Source organism: Ursus americanus, chromosome 32 (genome assembly GCF_024610735.1).
Source record: "Ursus americanus isolate L20-20 chromosome 32, mUrsAme1.1.p, whole genome shotgun sequence".
Classification (NCBI taxonomy): domain Eukaryota; kingdom Metazoa; phylum Chordata; class Mammalia; order Carnivora; family Ursidae; genus Ursus; species Ursus americanus.
This window is the reverse complement of record NC_142158.1, coordinates 28,809,498-28,827,686: the sequence shown is the minus strand read 5'-3', so window position 1 is coordinate 28,827,686 and position 18,189 is coordinate 28,809,498. Positions and strand designations below refer to the sequence as shown.

The 18,189-nt window shown below is 51.4% G+C and overlaps 4 protein-coding genes across 6 annotated transcripts; 1 reads left to right on the top strand and 3 right to left on the bottom strand.

Moving 5' to 3' along the window:
• Nucleotides 1–513: 513 nt before the first annotated feature.
• PFDN6 (prefoldin subunit 6) lies at nucleotides 514–1,933 on the bottom strand. 2 transcript variants are annotated; one of them, XM_045795515.2, is made up of 5 exons: nucleotides 1,811–1,933; nucleotides 1,515–1,665; nucleotides 1,197–1,267; nucleotides 993–1,117; nucleotides 514–765 (listed from the first exon to the last, which is right to left on the bottom strand). In XM_045795515.2, the coding sequence occupies exons 2-5, from the start codon at nucleotides 1,576–1,578 to the stop codon at nucleotides 636–638; spliced, it is 390 nt and encodes a 129-aa protein (XP_045651471.1). In that variant the 5' UTR covers nucleotides 1,579–1,665; nucleotides 1,811–1,933; the 3' UTR covers nucleotides 514–635. The 2 variants fall into 2 exon arrangements, with proteins under 2 accessions (XP_045651471.1, XP_045651472.1); XM_045795516.2 differs by having other exon boundaries at nucleotides 1,515–1,593; nucleotides 1,811–1,864.
• Nucleotides 1,934–2,146: 213 nt separating this feature from the next.
• Nucleotides 2,147–9,691, top strand: WDR46 (WD repeat domain 46). The gene is made up of 15 exons (XM_045795511.2): nucleotides 2,147–2,320; nucleotides 2,426–2,638; nucleotides 2,749–2,829; nucleotides 2,976–3,088; nucleotides 3,213–3,300; nucleotides 3,435–3,496; nucleotides 3,736–3,840; nucleotides 3,928–4,078; nucleotides 4,192–4,327; nucleotides 4,521–4,620; nucleotides 8,238–8,551; nucleotides 8,699–8,793; nucleotides 8,948–9,043; nucleotides 9,187–9,300; nucleotides 9,413–9,691. Exons 1-15 carry the CDS (start codon nucleotides 2,162–2,164, stop codon nucleotides 9,512–9,514), a joined length of 1,929 nt encoding a protein of 642 aa, XP_045651467.2. The 5' UTR covers nucleotides 2,147–2,161; the 3' UTR covers nucleotides 9,515–9,691.
• Nucleotides 9,692–9,954: 263 nt separating this feature from the next.
• On the bottom strand, nucleotides 9,955–11,878 carry B3GALT4 (beta-1,3-galactosyltransferase 4). Of its 2 annotated transcripts, none has more exons than XM_087858136.1 (2): nucleotides 11,723–11,878; nucleotides 9,955–11,405 (listed from the first exon to the last, which is right to left on the bottom strand). In XM_087858136.1, exon 2 carries the CDS (start codon nucleotides 11,381–11,383, stop codon nucleotides 10,229–10,231), a length of 1,155 nt encoding a protein of 384 aa, XP_087714262.1. In that variant the 5' UTR covers nucleotides 11,384–11,405; nucleotides 11,723–11,878; the 3' UTR covers nucleotides 9,955–10,228. The 2 variants fall into 2 exon arrangements, with proteins under 2 accessions (XP_087714262.1, XP_045651470.1); XM_045795514.2 differs by lacking the exon at nucleotides 11,723–11,878 and adding an exon at nucleotides 11,590–11,651.
• A 449-nt stretch (nucleotides 11,879–12,327) lies between these two features.
• Nucleotides 12,328–18,141, bottom strand: RPS18 (ribosomal protein S18). The gene is made up of 6 exons (XM_045795520.2): nucleotides 18,083–18,141; nucleotides 17,511–17,609; nucleotides 12,960–13,046; nucleotides 12,775–12,876; nucleotides 12,586–12,677; nucleotides 12,328–12,451 (listed from the first exon to the last, which is right to left on the bottom strand). The coding sequence occupies exons 1-6, from the start codon at nucleotides 18,083–18,085 to the stop codon at nucleotides 12,376–12,378; spliced, it is 459 nt and encodes a 152-aa protein (XP_045651476.1). The 5' UTR covers nucleotides 18,086–18,141; the 3' UTR covers nucleotides 12,328–12,375.
• Nucleotides 18,142–18,189: the final 48 nt, after the last annotated feature.

The window sequence follows — 18,189 nt, the reverse complement described above, 5'->3', positions numbered from 1 at the left end:
AAATTTGTAAGAAACAATTTTAGAACAAAGAAATGGAAGACCAACTTTGTGGATAACGTATAAACTTGGGAGGACTTACAATGTCACAAAACATTCCATGTTGGGATTTTAAATCAGTCTAAGCTACATTCAAACAAATTCTAGAACGAGACTAAGGGAGATGCCAGGGCTTTTTGGAGGATGACAAGAAATCATAGCAAGGAGGGTCACAACATTTCATCTTGGGGTCTCAGTTTAGATTACTGTGAGTTCTGCCATTAAACTGACCTTCCCAACAGTTGTTGTAAGTGCTCTTCTCCTGTTTCCTGAAAGGGTGTGCCAACCAAGATAAGGAAGAATTAGGGTTGCATATACAGACAAGTAGGTTTGATACATTTCAGATTTTAGTCTCAGGAAAGAAGGAAGGATTACTCTGCTGCAGAGAGATTCCAGGTACAAGAATTTGGACCTGACTGAGTAATGTACGTGGTGTGCATATTAAGTGGAAGAGGCCCAGGGAACAAATGGAGACAATTATGACAGAAAGTGGCTGGTCAGAAAACAGCCAGGTGTTTTCACATTTTATTAGCTACAGTATAGACCCTAGAGCTGCCTCATTCCCTCCCCTCCCCTTCCCCCCCCCTCCCCCGACGGGGTCAGGCCTTTCCAGAAGCCCCTGCCTTGGCTGCCTGCGCCCGCTGGAACTCCTGCTGCAGCTGAGCCAGGGTCTCCCTCTGTTGCTCTGACTGCTGTTCGAGGTCCCGGAGCTGGGATTCGTATCGCTTACTGAGGAGAGGGAAGAGAGACAAAGAAGCAAATAAGGAGAAATTCATGGGACTTACTACTGAGAGTGCTGAAGACAAGGAGGAGATTGATAGAAAACCTGAGATCTGGAGAGGGTTTAGAGGAACTGGACAAGAGGCGGCTACTCGGGAGCTACTCTACAACGGCTCCTCAACACCTCTACTCCAGCGGTGTCAGGTGCATTGCAGGGTGGCCCAACGAAGACTCACATTTCAGCTGTGATATAGTCCAGCCTCTTCCCCACGGTGGCCCGAGCCTCTCCCAGCTCCTGTTTGACCAGCACAGGACCCAGAAGTTTAAAGACCACGTTGGACCCATCTAGCAGGGCCAGCTCCTGATGAAGGGATGGGACATACATGATCAGAACCAAAGCCAGTACAGGTCCCTCCTCACCCCCACAAGTCCTCTCTCACCTCCTTCACGATGTTATTTTCTGTTAGTTGCGCTTCAAGCTTCTGCCGCCCTGACATGGATTTACTCAAGTCTGGGGGTTGGGAAAAAAGGCTTGATTAGAAACCTGAAATGTGCCGCCTGACCCCAATCCTGGTGAGAAGAAAATGGAGCTAAGGAAGTAGACAAGGATGTGGCAGCAGGTCAGTGGGTGGGGAAGAGCACTGAGATGGGGAAGGAGCTGCACGCGGGGCCTCGGGTGGGGCAGAAATCATTATCTTGGTTTGGCTTTGGGCTAGTGAAGGGACTGGGGCGAGGCTGCACCGACCCTGCTCCCTTACCCTTCTGTAGCTGCTGATATTTCTCCACTTCTCCCTGTAGCTTCTTCTGGATTAGCTCGGCCATGGCGGGGACGAAGGCCTGCGGGGAGCGGGAGAGGGGCGCTGGGTCTCACACTGTGGAAGGTACCCGAACTCCCTTTTCTGGCCTGGCCTGCGGAAATGACAGCACTCTTGGGAGGCAACCTCCCGGGGCACCGCAGCCTCACCCCAGCCGGGAGAGCCCTCTACCCCGGCCCCGGTGGGTGGCGGGCGCAGCAAGACCCTAAAGCCCTCAACCGTAACCCAACCCTACTCACGTTCTCCCTTCAGTATTACTAAACCTGGAAGTAAACAAAGAATGCTGGGAAAAGACGGCGCCGGAAGCTGTCTTCTGATGCATGCCGGGAACCGTAGTTTTGGCATGTTTAATGAACGGTGTTCCGTCCGAAGACTGGACTCAGGAGGTTTTAGGCAAGATGGGGAAACGAAGCCGGAAGGAGAATGCGCACCGTTACTTAGGCCCCAGCCCCGGACTACCTTTCTTTCACTACTCGGGCATAAGCAGCTGCTCCGGATTGCGGGGTCAAGGCCTGCCCCGCCCCTCGAGAAAGTGAGCCCTCATTCAAGATGGCGCCTAGAAGGCTTCAGACCTGGTAGGCGCTGATTGGATGAGGGCAGGCGGACTTCCGGGATTTTACAAGCTGTCTGTGGGACTGCTGAGAGGAGTTTGCACGTGGATCGTCGTTCGGGTGGGCTGGATGGAAACAGCACCCAAACAGGGCAGGGATGTCCCGCCCAAGAAGGACAGACTTCAGGCCAAGAAGAAGGTAGAGACATCTCCTCCCTAGGAAGGGCAGTTTTTAGCTGCGGGGTCCCGGGGGGCGGGGCGGGGCGCGGGCTGTGGACTATTAGAGCTTCTGATGTGCCTGTAGAAACCGCGGAGGTACTGGGAGGAAGAAGCCACTCTGACCGCTGCGGGAGCCTCTCCAGGGCCCCCTCGTAACAAGAAGAGGAATCGTGAGCTCCGCCCCCAGAGGCCAAAGAACACTAACATCGCAAAGAAGTCTCGGATCTCCAGGAAACCACAGCTCCCGAGGAAACACCGAGAACGGAGGAATACTGAGCCTCAGCGGAGCGTGTCCGGGGTGAGCCTGGGACCTGAAAAGGTGGCGGGCAAGTCCCCTTGTGCTTTACGGGTGCAAGGATCGGGGTCATCAACCCTAGCCTCTTTGCTAATTGTTTTCTCCTTCCCCAGGCCCAGGATCCATTTCCAGGCCCTGCCCCGGTCCCTGTGGAGGTAGCTCGGAAGTTCCGTCGTATTGACAAATCCAAAAAGGTGAGGACCAGCCGGAGAGTGGGGAGAAGTTGCAGCCCAGGAGTATACGAGTGAGTTGGATGGGGGGGGGGGGGCGCGTGGCTCTCCTGGGATGCCACATAATGTCTGGTTCTTCTCCCACTTTTCCCCCACCAACGATGTTATAGCTGCCACATTCGAAGTCCAAAACCCGAAACCGACTTGAAGTGGCCGAAGCTGAGGAAGAGGAAATAAGTATTAAAGCTGCTCGTTCTGAACTACTGCTTGCTGAGGAACCCGGGTAAGTGGACCCTAATGTGGGCCTCCGCAGGCCCTGCTTTATGGGGCTTTTCTCTCTCATTTTCATGTTGGTCCACCCGCTGCACGTTTTGGAGTTTTATTGCAACTCCAGTACTCACTCCTAGGTTTCTGGAAGGGGAGGATGGGGAAGACACAGCAAAGATACGCCAGGCCGACATTGTGGAGGCTGTGGATATTGCAAGTGCGGCCAAGGTGAGGCTGAGTTGAAAAGGGGCCACTGGCTGGATTGGTGGTGCAGAGCAAGGTGGAAGTGGGGACTAGAAGAGGGAACAACTAAAAGGAGCCACTTCTTTCTTGATTTTTCCCCCCACTCTTTCCTTTCTCAGCACTTTGATTTAAACTTGAGGCAGTTTGGACCCTACAGACTGAATTACTCCCCAACCGGGAGGTAAGGCTGGATAGCAGTGTGTTGAACTAGGATGTGTTTCATCTGCTTAACCACTTCAGCCACACCCTCCTCGGCCGTACCAGTGTATGTTTAGGCTGATGATGTGGGGAGGGTCCTGTGATTTGCTTGCATGTGAGGGTGAGCATATAGAGGAGGGACTGGTGTGGGACAGACCTCAAATGGTCTGAGTCAGGGTGCTTTCCTGCACTGACACTCTGCCTGTCCCCTGCCTCCAACAGACACCTGGCTTTTGGAGGGCGCCGGGGTCACGTGGCCACCCTGGACTGGGTAACAAAGAGGCTCATGTGTGAGATAAACGTCATGGAGGCCGTGCGGGACATCCGGTCAGTGTGGGTGAGGCATCCCCTTCCGGATTGAATGACCATCCCTTGACCCCCTTTCCCACTGAACAACTTCTCCCCTCCTTCCAGGTTTCTGCATTCGGAGGCACTGCTCGCTGTCGCTCAGAATCGCTGGCTTCACATCTATGACAACCAGGGCATCGAGCTCCACTGTATCCGCCGCTGTGACCGAGTCACAAGGCTGGAGTTCCTGCCTTTCCACTTCCTCCTTGCCACGGCTGTGAGTGGCTATGGAGCACAGGGACTGGGTGGCAGCCCTTGAGAAGACTGCTTCTTCTCTGGGATCCCAGTAGAAGGATAGAGGGCAATCAGGACTCATTCTCTCTTTCTCAGTCAGAGACGGGGTTTCTGACCTACCTGGATGTGTCAGTGGGAAAGATTGTGGCAGCTCTGAACGCTCGGGCTGGACGGCTGGATGTCATGACTAAGAACCCTTACAATGCCGTCATCCATCTCGGACACAGCAATGGTTGGTCTCTGGCTGAGCTTTGACTCTCTGATCACCCTGACCGGGTTTGCCTCTATGTTTGTACCTTGCAAGTGCCTTCAGGTTGCCCCTGTTCCTCCCTCTCGTTACCCCTTGGCCTTGAGACCCTGTCTTTCCCAGATGTGATCACCACAGCGCTTATTAGTAACTTTGGCTCCTCTCTCCTGACGCCCAGGTACCGTGTCCTTATGGAGTCCGGCCATGAAGGAGCCACTGGCAAAGATTCTCTGTCATCGGGGTGGGGTCCGGGCTGTGGCCGTAGATTCTGCAGGCACGTAAGTCACTTGTTTGGTCATGAGGTGCTGGGGAGATCATAGCTGGGTAGAAAGGTATAGAAGGCAGTGTGCCTTTAGGAGCACAGACTCCCAGTCAAGCTGTCTAGGTTTAAATCCTCGTTGGGGCACCTGGGTGGCTCAGTCGGTTAAGTGTCTGACTCTTGATCTCAGCTCAGGTTTTGATCTTAGGGTCGTGAGTTAAAGGCCTGCATTGAGTTCCATGATGGGCGTGGAGCCTACTCAAAAAAAACAAGAAGGTAAATAAATCCTCGTGTTAACCACTGACCAGCCATGTAAGTGTGGGCACATTTCATAACCTCTTTGTGCCACATACTTTCCTCGCCCCAAGAGTAGGGATGAGTATCTAGCTCAAGGGTCAGAATGCTTTTTCTGTAAAGAGCCAGATAGTAAAGATTTTAGGTTTTGCTGGCCAAGAGGCAAATTTGAGTGTATCATATAGGTATTTGAGTAAGAGAAAACAAAGCATCACAAATTTTTAAGCAATAAAATTAAAAATATAATAGTTACTGAATATAGTATTTTTGTAATACAGGTCCACTAATGGGAAGAATTGGATTCTTCTTTTTGAGGATAACATTTTGCTCAATTGAGGTTCAAAGTTATGTTCTAAATCAGCAAACCCAGTTACAAATGTTTATCTGTTAACATGGATCTCTGGAGAGATTTTACCTATTTCATCTTCAAAGACCTCTTTCACACAGATGATGAGATAGGTGGTACTTGAAACGCTGTCAAGTTATAACTGTGTCACTGTGAGTTGTCATGAGCCCACAAGGGGTGCAAAGAGGTGACATGCCACATGTGGTGTCGGTCCTGACCGTTCTCCCGGGCTGTTGTAGTACAAAGGCAACCACAGAAGAAGCCAGCGAACGAGTGCGGTCGTGCTCCGATACACCTTCCTCTGTGGGCGCTGAAATTTGAATCTTCTATGTAATTTTCACCTGTTTCAAAATATTTTTGAACTTTTCTGGGCGCTTAAAAATGGCCAAACCATTCGGAGCTTGAGGGCTGTCCAGAAGTAGGTGGTGGGCCAGAGCTATTTGGCTCATGGGCTGTAGGTCACCAAGCCCTGGGCTTAGTTCGTAAAGCCGTCCTCGACGTTAACGTGAGTTAAGGCATATAGAGTTTAGCATGGTGCCCAGGGAGTATGGAGCCCTGGCTTTCACCATTGGCATCATTGAAGGTGATCGTTCTCTCTTTAGGCCTGGTTGGTGACATGAGGGATAGGAATGGTGGGCCTGCTCTGAATTTCTACTCTTGGGGAGTTTGCAGCTGCCCCGCTGTGCCATCAGGGGTGTGTGTGTGTGTGTGTACGTACCTGGCGTGCTGTGTTCCACACAAGTTCCCTCTAATGGGATTAGTGGGTGTTCCTCTTAATTCCTTTCTTTATTAGGCACTCGCAGGCACCTGCTGCGGGCTGGGCTCTGGGCTGAGGTTCTGGGCTGGGGGGCGGGTACAAGGATGATGAAGAGGCCATCGAGCCTACCCTGTACAGTATTCCACTTTATGTACAGAGACGGGGGGGCTGTAGTTTACAGAAATGATTATTCAGGAGATGCATTTAATTTCTGCTGCGTTGTCTTCTGTCACCCCAGACTTAATGTGTCTGTCACGGGATAGGTCATCCCACTCCCTGACTCCTCCTTGCTTGCTCCCTTTCTGCCACATTTTCCTGTCACCCAGAATTTGACTTGACACCTCTAGCTACACAGCCCCATGGTCTTCAGCTATCAGGACAGGAACCAAATTGCTGCTTACTGGGTGCTTCCTGGGTGCCCAGGTTCAGCTACTTTGGTGACATCACTTCATTACTGCCCATGACCCCCTGTGAAGTCCCGGCTGCTGTCCCCTGGAGGGCCCTCCGAGGTCTGTTTCTCTCCATCCTTGCGCTCTCCTGTGAAGGTGCATGACGCTCGCAGCCACTTTCCAGCCTCTGGTTCTTCCTGCTTCTGGCGTGTCCTGGTGCTGTTGGCAGACTGATCTTTCCCACAGCTGTTTTCTTCCTCTCACACTACTGTGCGGGAATCTTCTACATGAGGTATAAACCATGTAACTTTATTTTTAAATGGTTTTAAAGAAAGTCAGGAAAAGTAACAGCCTGGTAGCCACCAACTTATAAAAACCTTCCAGATGCTCAGACCCCCCCTTGTCCTCCCATAGTTGTTGTATCTTTGGGGCCAAGTGATTTGTCTCAACTATTTTTACTCTGTATTTGTGCCAGCCTGACTTTAGGAGAGTGCTTTCTGTGGGCCCCTGAATCTAAGCTGTGATTTGCCTTCTCTGTGCTGTTTCGGTCAGGTAATGCTGTGCCCAAGGCCTAATCACTTAGTTCCCTGAGATTTGGTCAACACCTTGAGAACAGCTGTGGTCCTTGATCTTAGGCCCACCTCTGCTTATCTCTGGTCCTCCTTGGGAGCACCTCAGACAAGAAGAGATGAGGCTTAGTGTCTGCCTTAAGAGGCATTCTGGAAGCTTGCATTAGGATTGGATTGGATTCTCAGAACTAAACTGTTTTCTGCAAGTTTAGAAGCATGGTAGTGTAGCCTGGATGCCTTCCAGCCAGTGGGCTGGGATTTGTGCAGCGGATCCCAAAGAGAGTGGGGAGAGAAGCCAGCATGTGCCCTTGAGTTGTGGGTTGACTGAAAGGTTTGACCCTGTGTCCGAGGAGCCCTCAGTAATTCCTGGCTAGCACTGGTGGTCGTCCTACCTGCTGGAACTGGGGCCTTGATCGTCTTGTGTCTGCAGTAGAGTCCAGCTGGGCGTCTGTTCAGTCCCATCACAGGGCTCGTGCCTCTCGGAGGAGCCTCTCTGAGGCTCCCTCTTCTGAGGTTCACAGCCAAGAAGAAGAGAGTCCGTGGCCTCTTGGTAAACTGACATCCCCTGGCCTTGCTGGTCTCCCTTCAGCCTCCCTCTCAAACTCCCAACCTCTGAAAACAAACAGCCACAGTGCAGGATTCCGAGAGTGTTGCCCTCCCTTCTTCCAGGGAAACAGGGTGGGGCACATCCTCCAGCGCATTCTGTCATTGCTTCCTCCGCTTTTCTCAGCTCCATGAAGGCTTCAGCTTGTCTGCTTATCTGTCATTGCTAGAGAGCAGTGTTGGGGAATCTGGGTCCTCAGTCTGAGTTTAAAGAGCCCCTCCAATTTGTCCCCTCGTAATCCTGCAGAGCTCTTGTCCCACCAGTCCCGAAAACAGACCTGTTTCCATCTCACCTCCACGCTGTGGTGATCTTACATTTGTACCTGCTGTATGTTTCTTGTGCTTCCTTGAGAATGACCTCGAACAGCTCCAATCCCAGTTTTATTATGAAGTCCTCCCTGACCACTGCTGTCAGTCCTTCTCTTTGCTGAGCCACCGTGCTGTGTGTGCAGCGGAACATGTCATTTCGGTACAGGTGGGAGTGTGCGCTCTCCCTTCGATTAAGAGGACAGACACCGAAGAGACAGGCCTGACTTGAATTCTAGCTCAGCCACTCACCTTGCTCTCCCTCCTCTGAGCTTCAGTTTCCTCATCTGTAAGACTTTACGCCTGCACTTGGCCACAGCCCTGTTCAGTAAGTCCACACAACAGATTCATTGACTGCCCCCTCTCCACCAGGTACATGGCCACCTCTGGCCTGGACCACCAGCTGAAGATCTTTGACCTACGAGGGATGTTCCAGCCTCTGAGTGCTCGGACCCTGCCCCAGGGAGCGGGGCACCTGGCCTTTTCCCAGCGGGGACTGCTGGCTGCAGGCATCGGTGACGTGGTGAACATATGGGCAGGGCAGGGCAAGGCCAGCCCACCCTCCCTGGAGCAGCCTTACCTCACCCACCGGCTCTCAGGCCACGTGCATGGCCTTCATTTCTGCCCCTTTGAAGATGTGCTGGGGGTGGGGCACAATGGCGGCATCACCAGCATGCTGGTCCCTGGTGAGTGGGCCAGGGGATGGGATCCGTGTGAATGAATTCTGGGTGAAGTTTGGTTTGGCTCAAGACAGCCAGGAGCAAAGGGCTTGGTTGGGTTGGAGCTGCTGGGCTGGGTTCTGGTTATAGCTCCATGCTTCTCTGTCCCTCTAGGGGCTGCTGAACCCAACTTTGATGGCCTGGAGAGTAACCCTTATAGGAGCCAGAAGCAGCGCCAGGAGTGGGAGGTGAAGGCCCTGCTGGAGAAGGTGAGCATGAGCCTGTGTGTGGTTTGGGCTGGGGTTGGGGAGAGCTCCCCATGCCCCAAGAGTCTTGGCAAGAGTGGGATTTAGCAGCCTCTGGCCTCCGTCCCTCTTTGGGTTACCCTCCTGTGACCCTTTCCTGTGCCTCTGACACCTCCAGGTCCCTGCAGAGCTCATCTGTCTGGATCCACGAGCCCTGGCAGAGGTTGATGTCATCTCTTTGGAGCAAGAGAAGAAGGAGCGGATAGAGAGGCTGGTATGGAGCAGGCCCCAGTGCTCAGGCCCTACTCCCCTCCCCATGCTCCCTGTGCCATGTCCCCCGAAGTACGGCACAGCAGATGGGGGCTGCCACATTTCCTGGCCTCTGAGGATTTCACCCTTGTCTAACCCCCACCTTAGGGCTACGACCCTGAGGCCAAAGCTCCCTTCCAGCCGAAGCCAAAGCGGAAGGGCCGCAGCTCGACAGCAAGCCTGGTGAAGAGGAAGAGGAAGGTCATGGATGAGGAGCACCGGGTAAATGATCATTGGGGGATGGGCCAGGCATCCCATGGGCTGCACCCTCCTGCCAGTGCCTCTGCTCTTACCAGCCTGCCACTTCTCACCTTACCCCTGTCTCCCCACCCAGGATAAAGTCCGGCAGAGCCTTGAGCTACAGCCACAGAAGCAAGAGAAGAAGGCCAAGCCCCTGAGGGCCCGGCCATCTGCCCTGGACAGATTTGTGTGCTGAGCCATGCTCCACGGTGGCCTGAGAACAGTCTGTCCCCAGGATTGCCTGTGCCTGTGGGGAATTGACCCTGTTCCTTGGAATAAGGAGGGGGCGGTGTGCACCTTCTCCAGTTGGGGAGGGACAGCTGGCTCCAGGGCTGGGTTGGTATTAAAGATTTTTTTGTTTTGTTTTGGATAATGTGTCTAGATCATCTTGGGAACCTGTTCCCCTCCCTTTGCCTAGCATGGGACTACTCTAGGATCTGAGGGGGTCATGGTATCCTTCTTCCCTCACCCTGTATTTTATCACTGTGACCTTAGTCTTGTTCTTTAGGGGCCTTCCTCCTCTCTTTCCCACGTCCCTGGCGATGTCCTTCCCATCCAGCATGGTCTGGCAGCCTCCAGGCTCCCCAGGTTTGCGTTCTTGGGCTCCTGGTGAGGACCACGCTGCACTCGAAGAGGTAGACAGACAAGTTTATTGAGGAGCTTGTGCCCCTCCTGTGCCACAGCTGGAGAGGACAGCCCCAGCATTGTTTTGCTCTTCCTGGTGACCATCACTGGGGCTGGCAGGCCAGGCCCCTGAATTTCTCCTGTATCCCTCCATCTTCAGTAATAGAGCATCTGATAGAGGACACTGGTAGCTGCAGCCAGTCAGGGCCCCCTGCCTTAGGCCTGGGCGAGAGAAGGTTGTGGGGGTGCCAGCTAGACCCTCACTCACTCCTGTGGCCCCAGGCACTCAGCTGTGAAGCCAGGCTATTACCCGACACCGAAGGATGCCCAAAACTTCCTGAAGCCAGGAGCAGAAGGGTGCCATCCTTTCTCCTTCAGAGCCGCCCACCAGCTTCCAGGCTTCCTGCATTTTCCAAGGGTCCAGCTTATGGGATGTCAGCAGGAATTTCCCATAGCAGCACCGGTCCAAGGGGTAGTGGGTGGCCCCAGCCAGCTTAACACAGTGGGTTGGGGTGAGGCCTCCTCGTCGGGCGCTTACCCCCACAAAGACATCCTCCAGTGGCAGAGAGGGTGCCCGGCTGGCCACTTTCAGGATGAGCTGCACAGCAGAAGCTGACAGCACGTACCCTGTGCCAGAGGCATAGGGTGGAAAGGGGCCCCAGGTGGGAGGCCACTGCTCCTCTGATATCTGGTGCTTGCTCCCTGGTGTCCGAGACGGGTGCACCCGCCAGTGCACACGGCCCAGGTACAAAAGAGGCATTGGCTGGCTCCTCAAGACGGACCCTACTTCCCAGTCTTCATCTCCAGCCTCAACCTCTCTTGGAGGCGGCTCCTTGCCCTTCTCCCATTGTTCCCAACGGCCCCCTCGCCGAATCAGCTCTGATACCAGTTCGGGGACATTGACAAACACGTCATCGTCTGTCTTGAGGATGTAGCGGGCCATGGAGCAGTGTTTGTTTGCCCAGTTCAGCCCGCTGAGGGTCTTGAGAGTAAGGTTACGGTAGGAGTCCCGGAAGGCCGCCTGCAAGATGTCCCCCTGGGCTGCTGCCTCCTGCACTAGATCGATGCCGTGGGGCTCCCTCGTAGGATGCCACAAGCTTGGCTCTCCGAGCAGAAAGAGAGTCTGCACCCTGAGCCCCCGGGCCTCGCGCAGCCCGCCCCACGAAGCCCGAATGGCATTTCTTTGGTTCAGGTTGTCTGGGGCCGTGCACACAAGGATGAGCAGGAAGGGTGGGGCGCCGGGACCCCTGCACGCCTCTTCATTGGGGATCAGGAGGCGGGGCAGGGCCAGGGGCGGCCCTGGGGAGGCCGGAGCCGGGCGCAGGGAGGCCAGCGAGAGGCTCAGCAGCTCTTCCCCGATGCCCGAAGGCCCGAAGAGGGTCCAGATAATCACCAGCAGCAGGGCGGCAAGGAGAAGGCGCCGGAAGAGGCTGAGGGGCATGGTGTGGGGTATCACAAGTGACCTGGAGAGAAAGATGAGGGCGGTTAGTGGGCGGACGCCCCAGGTGTACGTGACCTGAATCCCTAACCGGCCACGCCTGGGATGGAGCGGGCGGCTGGTGCGCGCGGCCAGTACCGGCGCAGAAGAGCGCCGAGACCCGGGAGGCTGGGGGGGGGTGGGCACAGCCGTAACTGCGGGAAGGTTACCTTGTCGGGGCCCCGCCGCCCCAAAGCTCGGCTCCATGGTGAGGTTTCGTTGCAGCGCTGGCCGCCCCTCCCCCGCCCGCGGTGGCGGCTGGGTCCCGCCCCCCTCCCTGGGAGGGTGTAGGGCCGCACGCACACCCGCCTCCCCGGAAGCTGCTTAGAAGCTTCGCGGCCGCGGCGGACGGAATACCGCAGGCAGAGCACCGGCGGCAGCCGAATCTGGAGCGTGCCGCAGTCGCGGAGGCGAACGCAGGACAGCCTACCAGCCGCGGCCAACTTCCTCAACCACACGCGCGCCCCCTCGCTCTGCTGCGGAGCCCAGCTCTTCCGGGTCAACGATTTAAGAGGATTTCATCCCCACCGAGAGCCCATAACTTCCAGGCCTCGGCGCCTCCCCCCACCCCACAACTTTTAAAAAGAAAACCAGGGGCGGTCAACTGGTTAGGCCCAAAGTACCCACACCAGCTAAGCCCTTGCGCACACCAGCCACCGGGGGCCCCGGTTGTCTTGAAACTGCCTTGGGACACCCCATCATTGGGGGGGGGGGTTATCCAGCTCTTCCGTTCAAGGGCGGGTACCACAGGGTTGCTTCAGGTAGGGCGGGGAGTGGCCCAGACAGGGGGCGGCTGGTTTGGGTAGCTGAGTGCAGCAATCAACCAAGAAAGGAAAACCACCCACAGGGCCCAGCGCGATAGTTTTCCCTATCAGGTCCCCAGAAGAATGGAGAGAATCACACAGAAGGCGGCTTAGGTGTAGAAACGATTTTATTAACAGGCAAGGCCTACAGATTTATTTCTTCTTGGACACACCCACGGTGCGGCCACGGCGCCCTGTGGTCTTGGTATGCTGGCCTCGGACACGAAGTCTGCAGGTGAGAAGAGAGAAGGGTCACAAGTTACACACAATGCAAAGGAAACATCTGGAAAGAGAAGGCAGAGCATGACAAATCTCTGGGAGTCTAGGGGCAGGGAGGGAGGGGAGACTCCCACCCCTACTTACCCCCAGAAGTGGCGCAGCCCTCTGTGGGCCCTAATCTTCTTCAGTCTCTCCAGGTCTTCACGAAGTTTGTTGTCTAGACCATTGGCCAGGACCTGGATTTGGAAGAGATGGTGAGGAATGTTCTACCCACTGACCTCCTACTACTAATTCTAACTAGATACCCTGCATCTCTCCCATCTCAATACACACCTGGCTGTACTTTCCATCCTTCACGTCCTTTTGTCTGTTCAAAAACCAGTCTGGGATCTTATACTGGCGAGGATTCTGCATAATGGTGATCACACGTTCCACCTAACAGGCAGGAGAACGGTCAGATACAGAGGGCTTCCCTTCGAAGGCAGGCCCAGGCCACAGCCCCCCTTCTTTGTCCTCACCTCATCCTCAGTGAGCTCTCCGGCCCTCTTGGTGAGATCGATGTCTGCTTTCCTCAACACCACATGAGCATATCTTCGCCCCACACCCTGAGAAGAAGGTTTGGAATTTGGGGTTGAGTCTGATTTTTTTGGTTCCCTTTATAGCCCCACTATTCAAAAGCACACAAAGGTCAGGCCTGCAACCACCCGGTGTGTTATTACTTTTCTAGATACAAAACCAAACCATTTATTTCAGGGACAGGTCTGAAAAGCAAAATCTTTTCACACTGCTCAGCATATACAGCTGTCAAATACTGGCTGTAAAAGACACTGCAACACCGAAGAGCATACCTTCTAGTCTCTGCATTGTAAAGGCTTGGTGCTCTCAAAGCTTCTGTGGCACCAATGCAGCAAGACTGAGGGCTTCTACATTAACATGGTTGATCAAGGGGGTAGGACTGTGGTGTTCTGGGTCTCTAAGGGTCGTAATTCTTTGGGCAGGTCACCCCATTGCTATGATCACAGTTTTCCAAGATCACAAACTTGGATTTTGTCAGTGCCCAGAGATGACCAGGCCACAGGGAGCTAAGTGCCCAAACCAAACTAAAAAGAACTAATGCTTACACCGGTGGCACTGTATTAGCACCAACACCAGTACTCCTTGCCACCCGACTCATGAAGCAAACATCTGAATAGTGAAGGATGATGTGCTGGGTTAAATAGTGCCCCCTCCCCGCCACATATGTCCATCTAGAATCCCAGAACATGACCTTATTTGGAAAAAGGGCCACTGCGAATATAACTAGTTAAAATGAGGTTACACTGGATTAGGGAAGGCCCTGAATCCAATGGCTGGTATCCTTATAAAAGAGAGGACAGAGTGGAAGGCCATGTGATAGGAGCGACACAGCTAAGGAAAACCAAGGACTGCTGGCAACCACCAGAAGATAAGATTCCTAGAGCCTTCAGAGGGAGCATGGCTCGCTGACACCTTGATTTTGGATGTTTGGCCTCCACAACTATGGGAGTAAGTTTTTGTTGTTTTAAGCCAACAAGTCTGGGATAACTTGTCTCAAGCCCCAAGAAATGGAGAGAGATATTTCCCCTGTGTAAGAAGTGACCTAGAGGGGTGCCTGGGTCGGTTACGTGTATGCCTTCGACTCAGGTCATGATCTCCTGGTCCTGGGATCAGGCCGCACACAGGGTTCCCTGCTTAGCTGGGAGTCTGCTTCTCTCTGTCCCTCTGCCCCGCCCCCCCCCAACTGCACGCTTTTGCTCAAATCAGTATCTTAAAGAAAAAAAAAAAAGTGACCTAGAAAATCAAATTATCAGGTTGATTCAGAAGAGATTAAGGTCTTGGGACACCTGGGTAGCTCATTCAGTTAAGTATCCAACTCTTGGTTTTGGCTCAGGTCATATCTCAGGACTGTGAGATCAAGCCCCGTGTTGGGCTCCTCTCTCAGCGTTTAGGATTCTCTCTCTCCCTCTGCCCCTCCGCTCACACATTCTCTCCAATGATCTTAAAAAACGAAACAAACCTCCCACCCCAAACCCAACAGAAGAGATTAAGGTCTAAGTCTTTCTCAAATATAAATATTTATAGTTAAAATAGTTATGTCTGAGATTTACTTTTAAATGATAGGGAAGAATATAGATGAACAAGATTTTGAATTTTTGTTAGATATTCATAGGGGCTAATTTTCTTCCTTCTACTTTTGAATGTTTAAATTTTTCCAATAATCTAGTTTTTAAAGAATTGCTCTAAACTTTTTAAAAAAGTAGGCTCCATGCCCAGCATGGAGCCCAATGGGGGAGAGGTGGGTCTGAATTCATGACCCTGAGATTAAGACCTGAGCTGAGATGAAGAGAAGAGACAGATGCTTAATTGACAGATACACCCAAGTGCCCCTGGCTAAGATTTCTGATAGCCCTGTTTGTGGGCTGATATTGACTTGCCAACTTTCTAAGTTAGATCCCTTTTCTCTTCCAAGGAGACCACCCTGTTTTCTCGATCCAAAAGAGTTAAGTCAGGGGACCATCACTCATATTTGTTGTCCAAGAGCCTTGACCATGTAAGAGTTGACACTAACTTAATTCTACTCTTGTATAGTATTTAGTAGTGTTACTCACTGGACAGAACACAAATTCCTCATAAACAAGGCCAGTGGTACCTCTCAGTGATTATGCCCAACTCCAACCAGGTTTCCAAATAACCCATAGAGGGCAGTATCACGTGACCTGATTTAGAGGAAAGGTAGACAACCAGGCAACCTTAAATAATACCCATAGCAAAAGTCTACAAGTTGAAACCAAACATTTAGGAAGGAATCATGACACAGAATAATCTTATAGGGTCTGTATTACCTCTCAATATCTTCTTACTGTCAACCTCCACTTCATTCTTCATCCTTCCCCAGCCAATTAATCTCACTTACCACTTCTTTAGCCACATCTTTTGAAGAATCCTTTCCCCATACCGTACTTCCCTCCAGTTTCCAAGTATTACCCCTCCATTCTGGATCCTTAACAAAAGATCCCCTCCTAGTCAAGCTTTAGTTCTCTCACCAGAGGAAGAGCTAGCTGCATTTGCTGGCTCTCCACACAATTAGCAAAAATCTCTGTATCATCTATCTCTAGGAATAACCTTTCCCACTGATAAACAAAGCATCACGATCCCTAAGAGACTTACTACAAAGTTCACGAACTACCTTAAAGTCCTTTGGTTAAGTTTTTTTAAGTGGACTACAAAGGCTATGACACATTATTTATTGGAAGTAACTACAAAACCAGGTAATTTCAAAGAGGAAAAGAGAAAGGGTTTAATACAAGCATACCATTAATCATGACCATCTTTTATACAGGCACATATTGTTTAACTGCACTGTGCAGATACCCTGCTTTGTTTTGTTTACACGTTGAAAGCTGTGGCAAATCCTGCGTCAACCAAGTCTATCAATGCCATTTTTCCAACAGCATTTTCTCACTTTGCGCTTCTGTCACATTTTGGTAATTCTCAAAGTACTTCAAACCTTTTCATTATTGTATGTTATAGTGATCTGTGATCACGACTCCTTGAAAGCTCTTGACGATCTGCATTTTTTTGCGATAAAATATTTTTAAATTAAGGTACATAATTTTTAGACATAATACTATTACACACTTTTAACTACAGTGTAAATGTAATTTGCATATGCACTGGGAAACCAAAACAATGCATTTGACTCACTTTATTGTCTGGAACTGAACCTGCTGTATAGACCTCTGAGATATGTGTGTTTGTATTCACTATTCCATTTAAGCCTCATAGCAACCCTTAAAAAGGTACTAGTATATTTTACACTGCCTTTCTAGATTCACATAATGACAAAAGAAAGCAACCTTTTTATTTACCCTTTAAGGACAAATAAAAGCTGTGCTTCCTGCAGTGTAACATGAAAAACCAAAGGAATCTGATCAATTTTGTGAACCGAAGCTAGCACATACAGTTTTGATTAAACAAGTTATCTGTACAATATTTATGTTTCCTTTAAATTCTTTGAAACCAGGCTACAGTATCCCTGGATCCATTTCCTAACACTGCATGAACACTTATGATGCACCAGAAGCTGGGGACTGTGAACAAGACAGGACTGTCCCTGCCCCCACAGTATCCACATACTAGCAAAAAAATACATTCAGGGGCGCCTGGGTGGCACAGCGGTTAAGCATCTGCCTTCGGCTCAGGGCGTGATCCCGGCGTTATGGGATCGAGCCCCACATCAGGCTCCTCCGCTATGAGTCTACTTCTTCCTCTCCCACTCCCCCTGCTTGTGTTCCCTCTCTCGCTGGCTGTCTCTATCTCTGTCAAACAAATAAATAAATAAAAATCTTTAAAAAAAAAATACATTCAGCCATACTCACAATTATACATACTAACCAAAAAATAAATAAATAAAAAATACGGTAGAAAGTCCCCAACTGGAAGTCCAGTTTGTTAGGTTGGTTAAAGAAAACATTCAAGCTTATATTCACTGACGTAATGCATACAATGAGCCAAATACTGGTTCCCACCAACTAAAAATGCATTTCATTCACCTCTGGCATTTGGAATAAATGCTCTGCTCAAGATGTACCAATACCCCTCCCACTGCTCAACTATCTGTTTCTTCATACTTAGAAGTCTGTTGTCATTTCTACCCCTCCCAATGTACAATTTCACAATTTCTAGGGCATAGATTTCACAGGAAGGGTTGCTGTTATGATGCACTGCTGTAGGGGGGCAGAAACCAAACTTAGAACGAACCTCACATGATGGTCCAATAAAATTTCAGCGAATTCTAATAGACAAGGCAACACTCCCCATCTGCTAAGAGAGAAGTTATCTTGGCTTGACCTGACTGGCTTTCATTACTTACTTTTTCGGGCAAATGTGGTTAAGGGGCTAAGGGAACTAGTCACTCTTTTAACCATTCTTTATTTTACCCAGCAGCTAAGGTGATCTGGTTGGGACAGGTTTCCTCAACTTTGCCTCACTTAGAGCTGTCTTAAGAACTACGGTTTCATTTATATGCTCCATTCCTTACCCTACTTTACCTTAATTGCAGTGATGGCAAAAGCTATTTTCCGCCGCCCATCGATATTGGTGTTGAGTACTCGCAAAATGTGCTGAAACTTCTCAGGGATCACTAGAGACTGACAGAGATAGGGGGAGAAATCAGGCACTTGGAACTACCATCAAACAGTAACCTCTAACAGAAACGTCAAGCTTGTTATACAGGGAGCAACGATCCCTCCCCCTTCAGTTTTCTCACAACAAACTCAGTCCTGCACGCAGAACATTAAGTGTTCAGGCTCGGGAAAACGCAACCTCTGGGAGGGGGCAAATCTTCTGCCCGTTCCCAAAAGTACACTCTGAGTGGCGGAGACCTGAGGTCCCCATTCACGCCCAAGCCTTTTCGCCGCTTTCGAGCGCCCTGGGGCGACAGTTCCTCTGGCCCACTCCCCACAGCTGGATGTCTTCAGTCCTTCCTTCCCAGGGGTGCGACTCAAAGATTCACACAGAAAGTTGCAAACCCCCAGAATAGGGCATTTCCTGCCCCCTAACAGTAGACTTTCCGTGTCCCGGTTCCGATGTCACCGGATCCCCGCACTGGTTCCAGTCTTACCATGGCGGCAGCCCCAGCGGCGGCGTGTAAGCCTCCTGTGGAAGAGAGAACGGAAGTGACGTAGTATCCTTATATAGCTACCAGCGGAAGAGGCGGAGCGATCATGG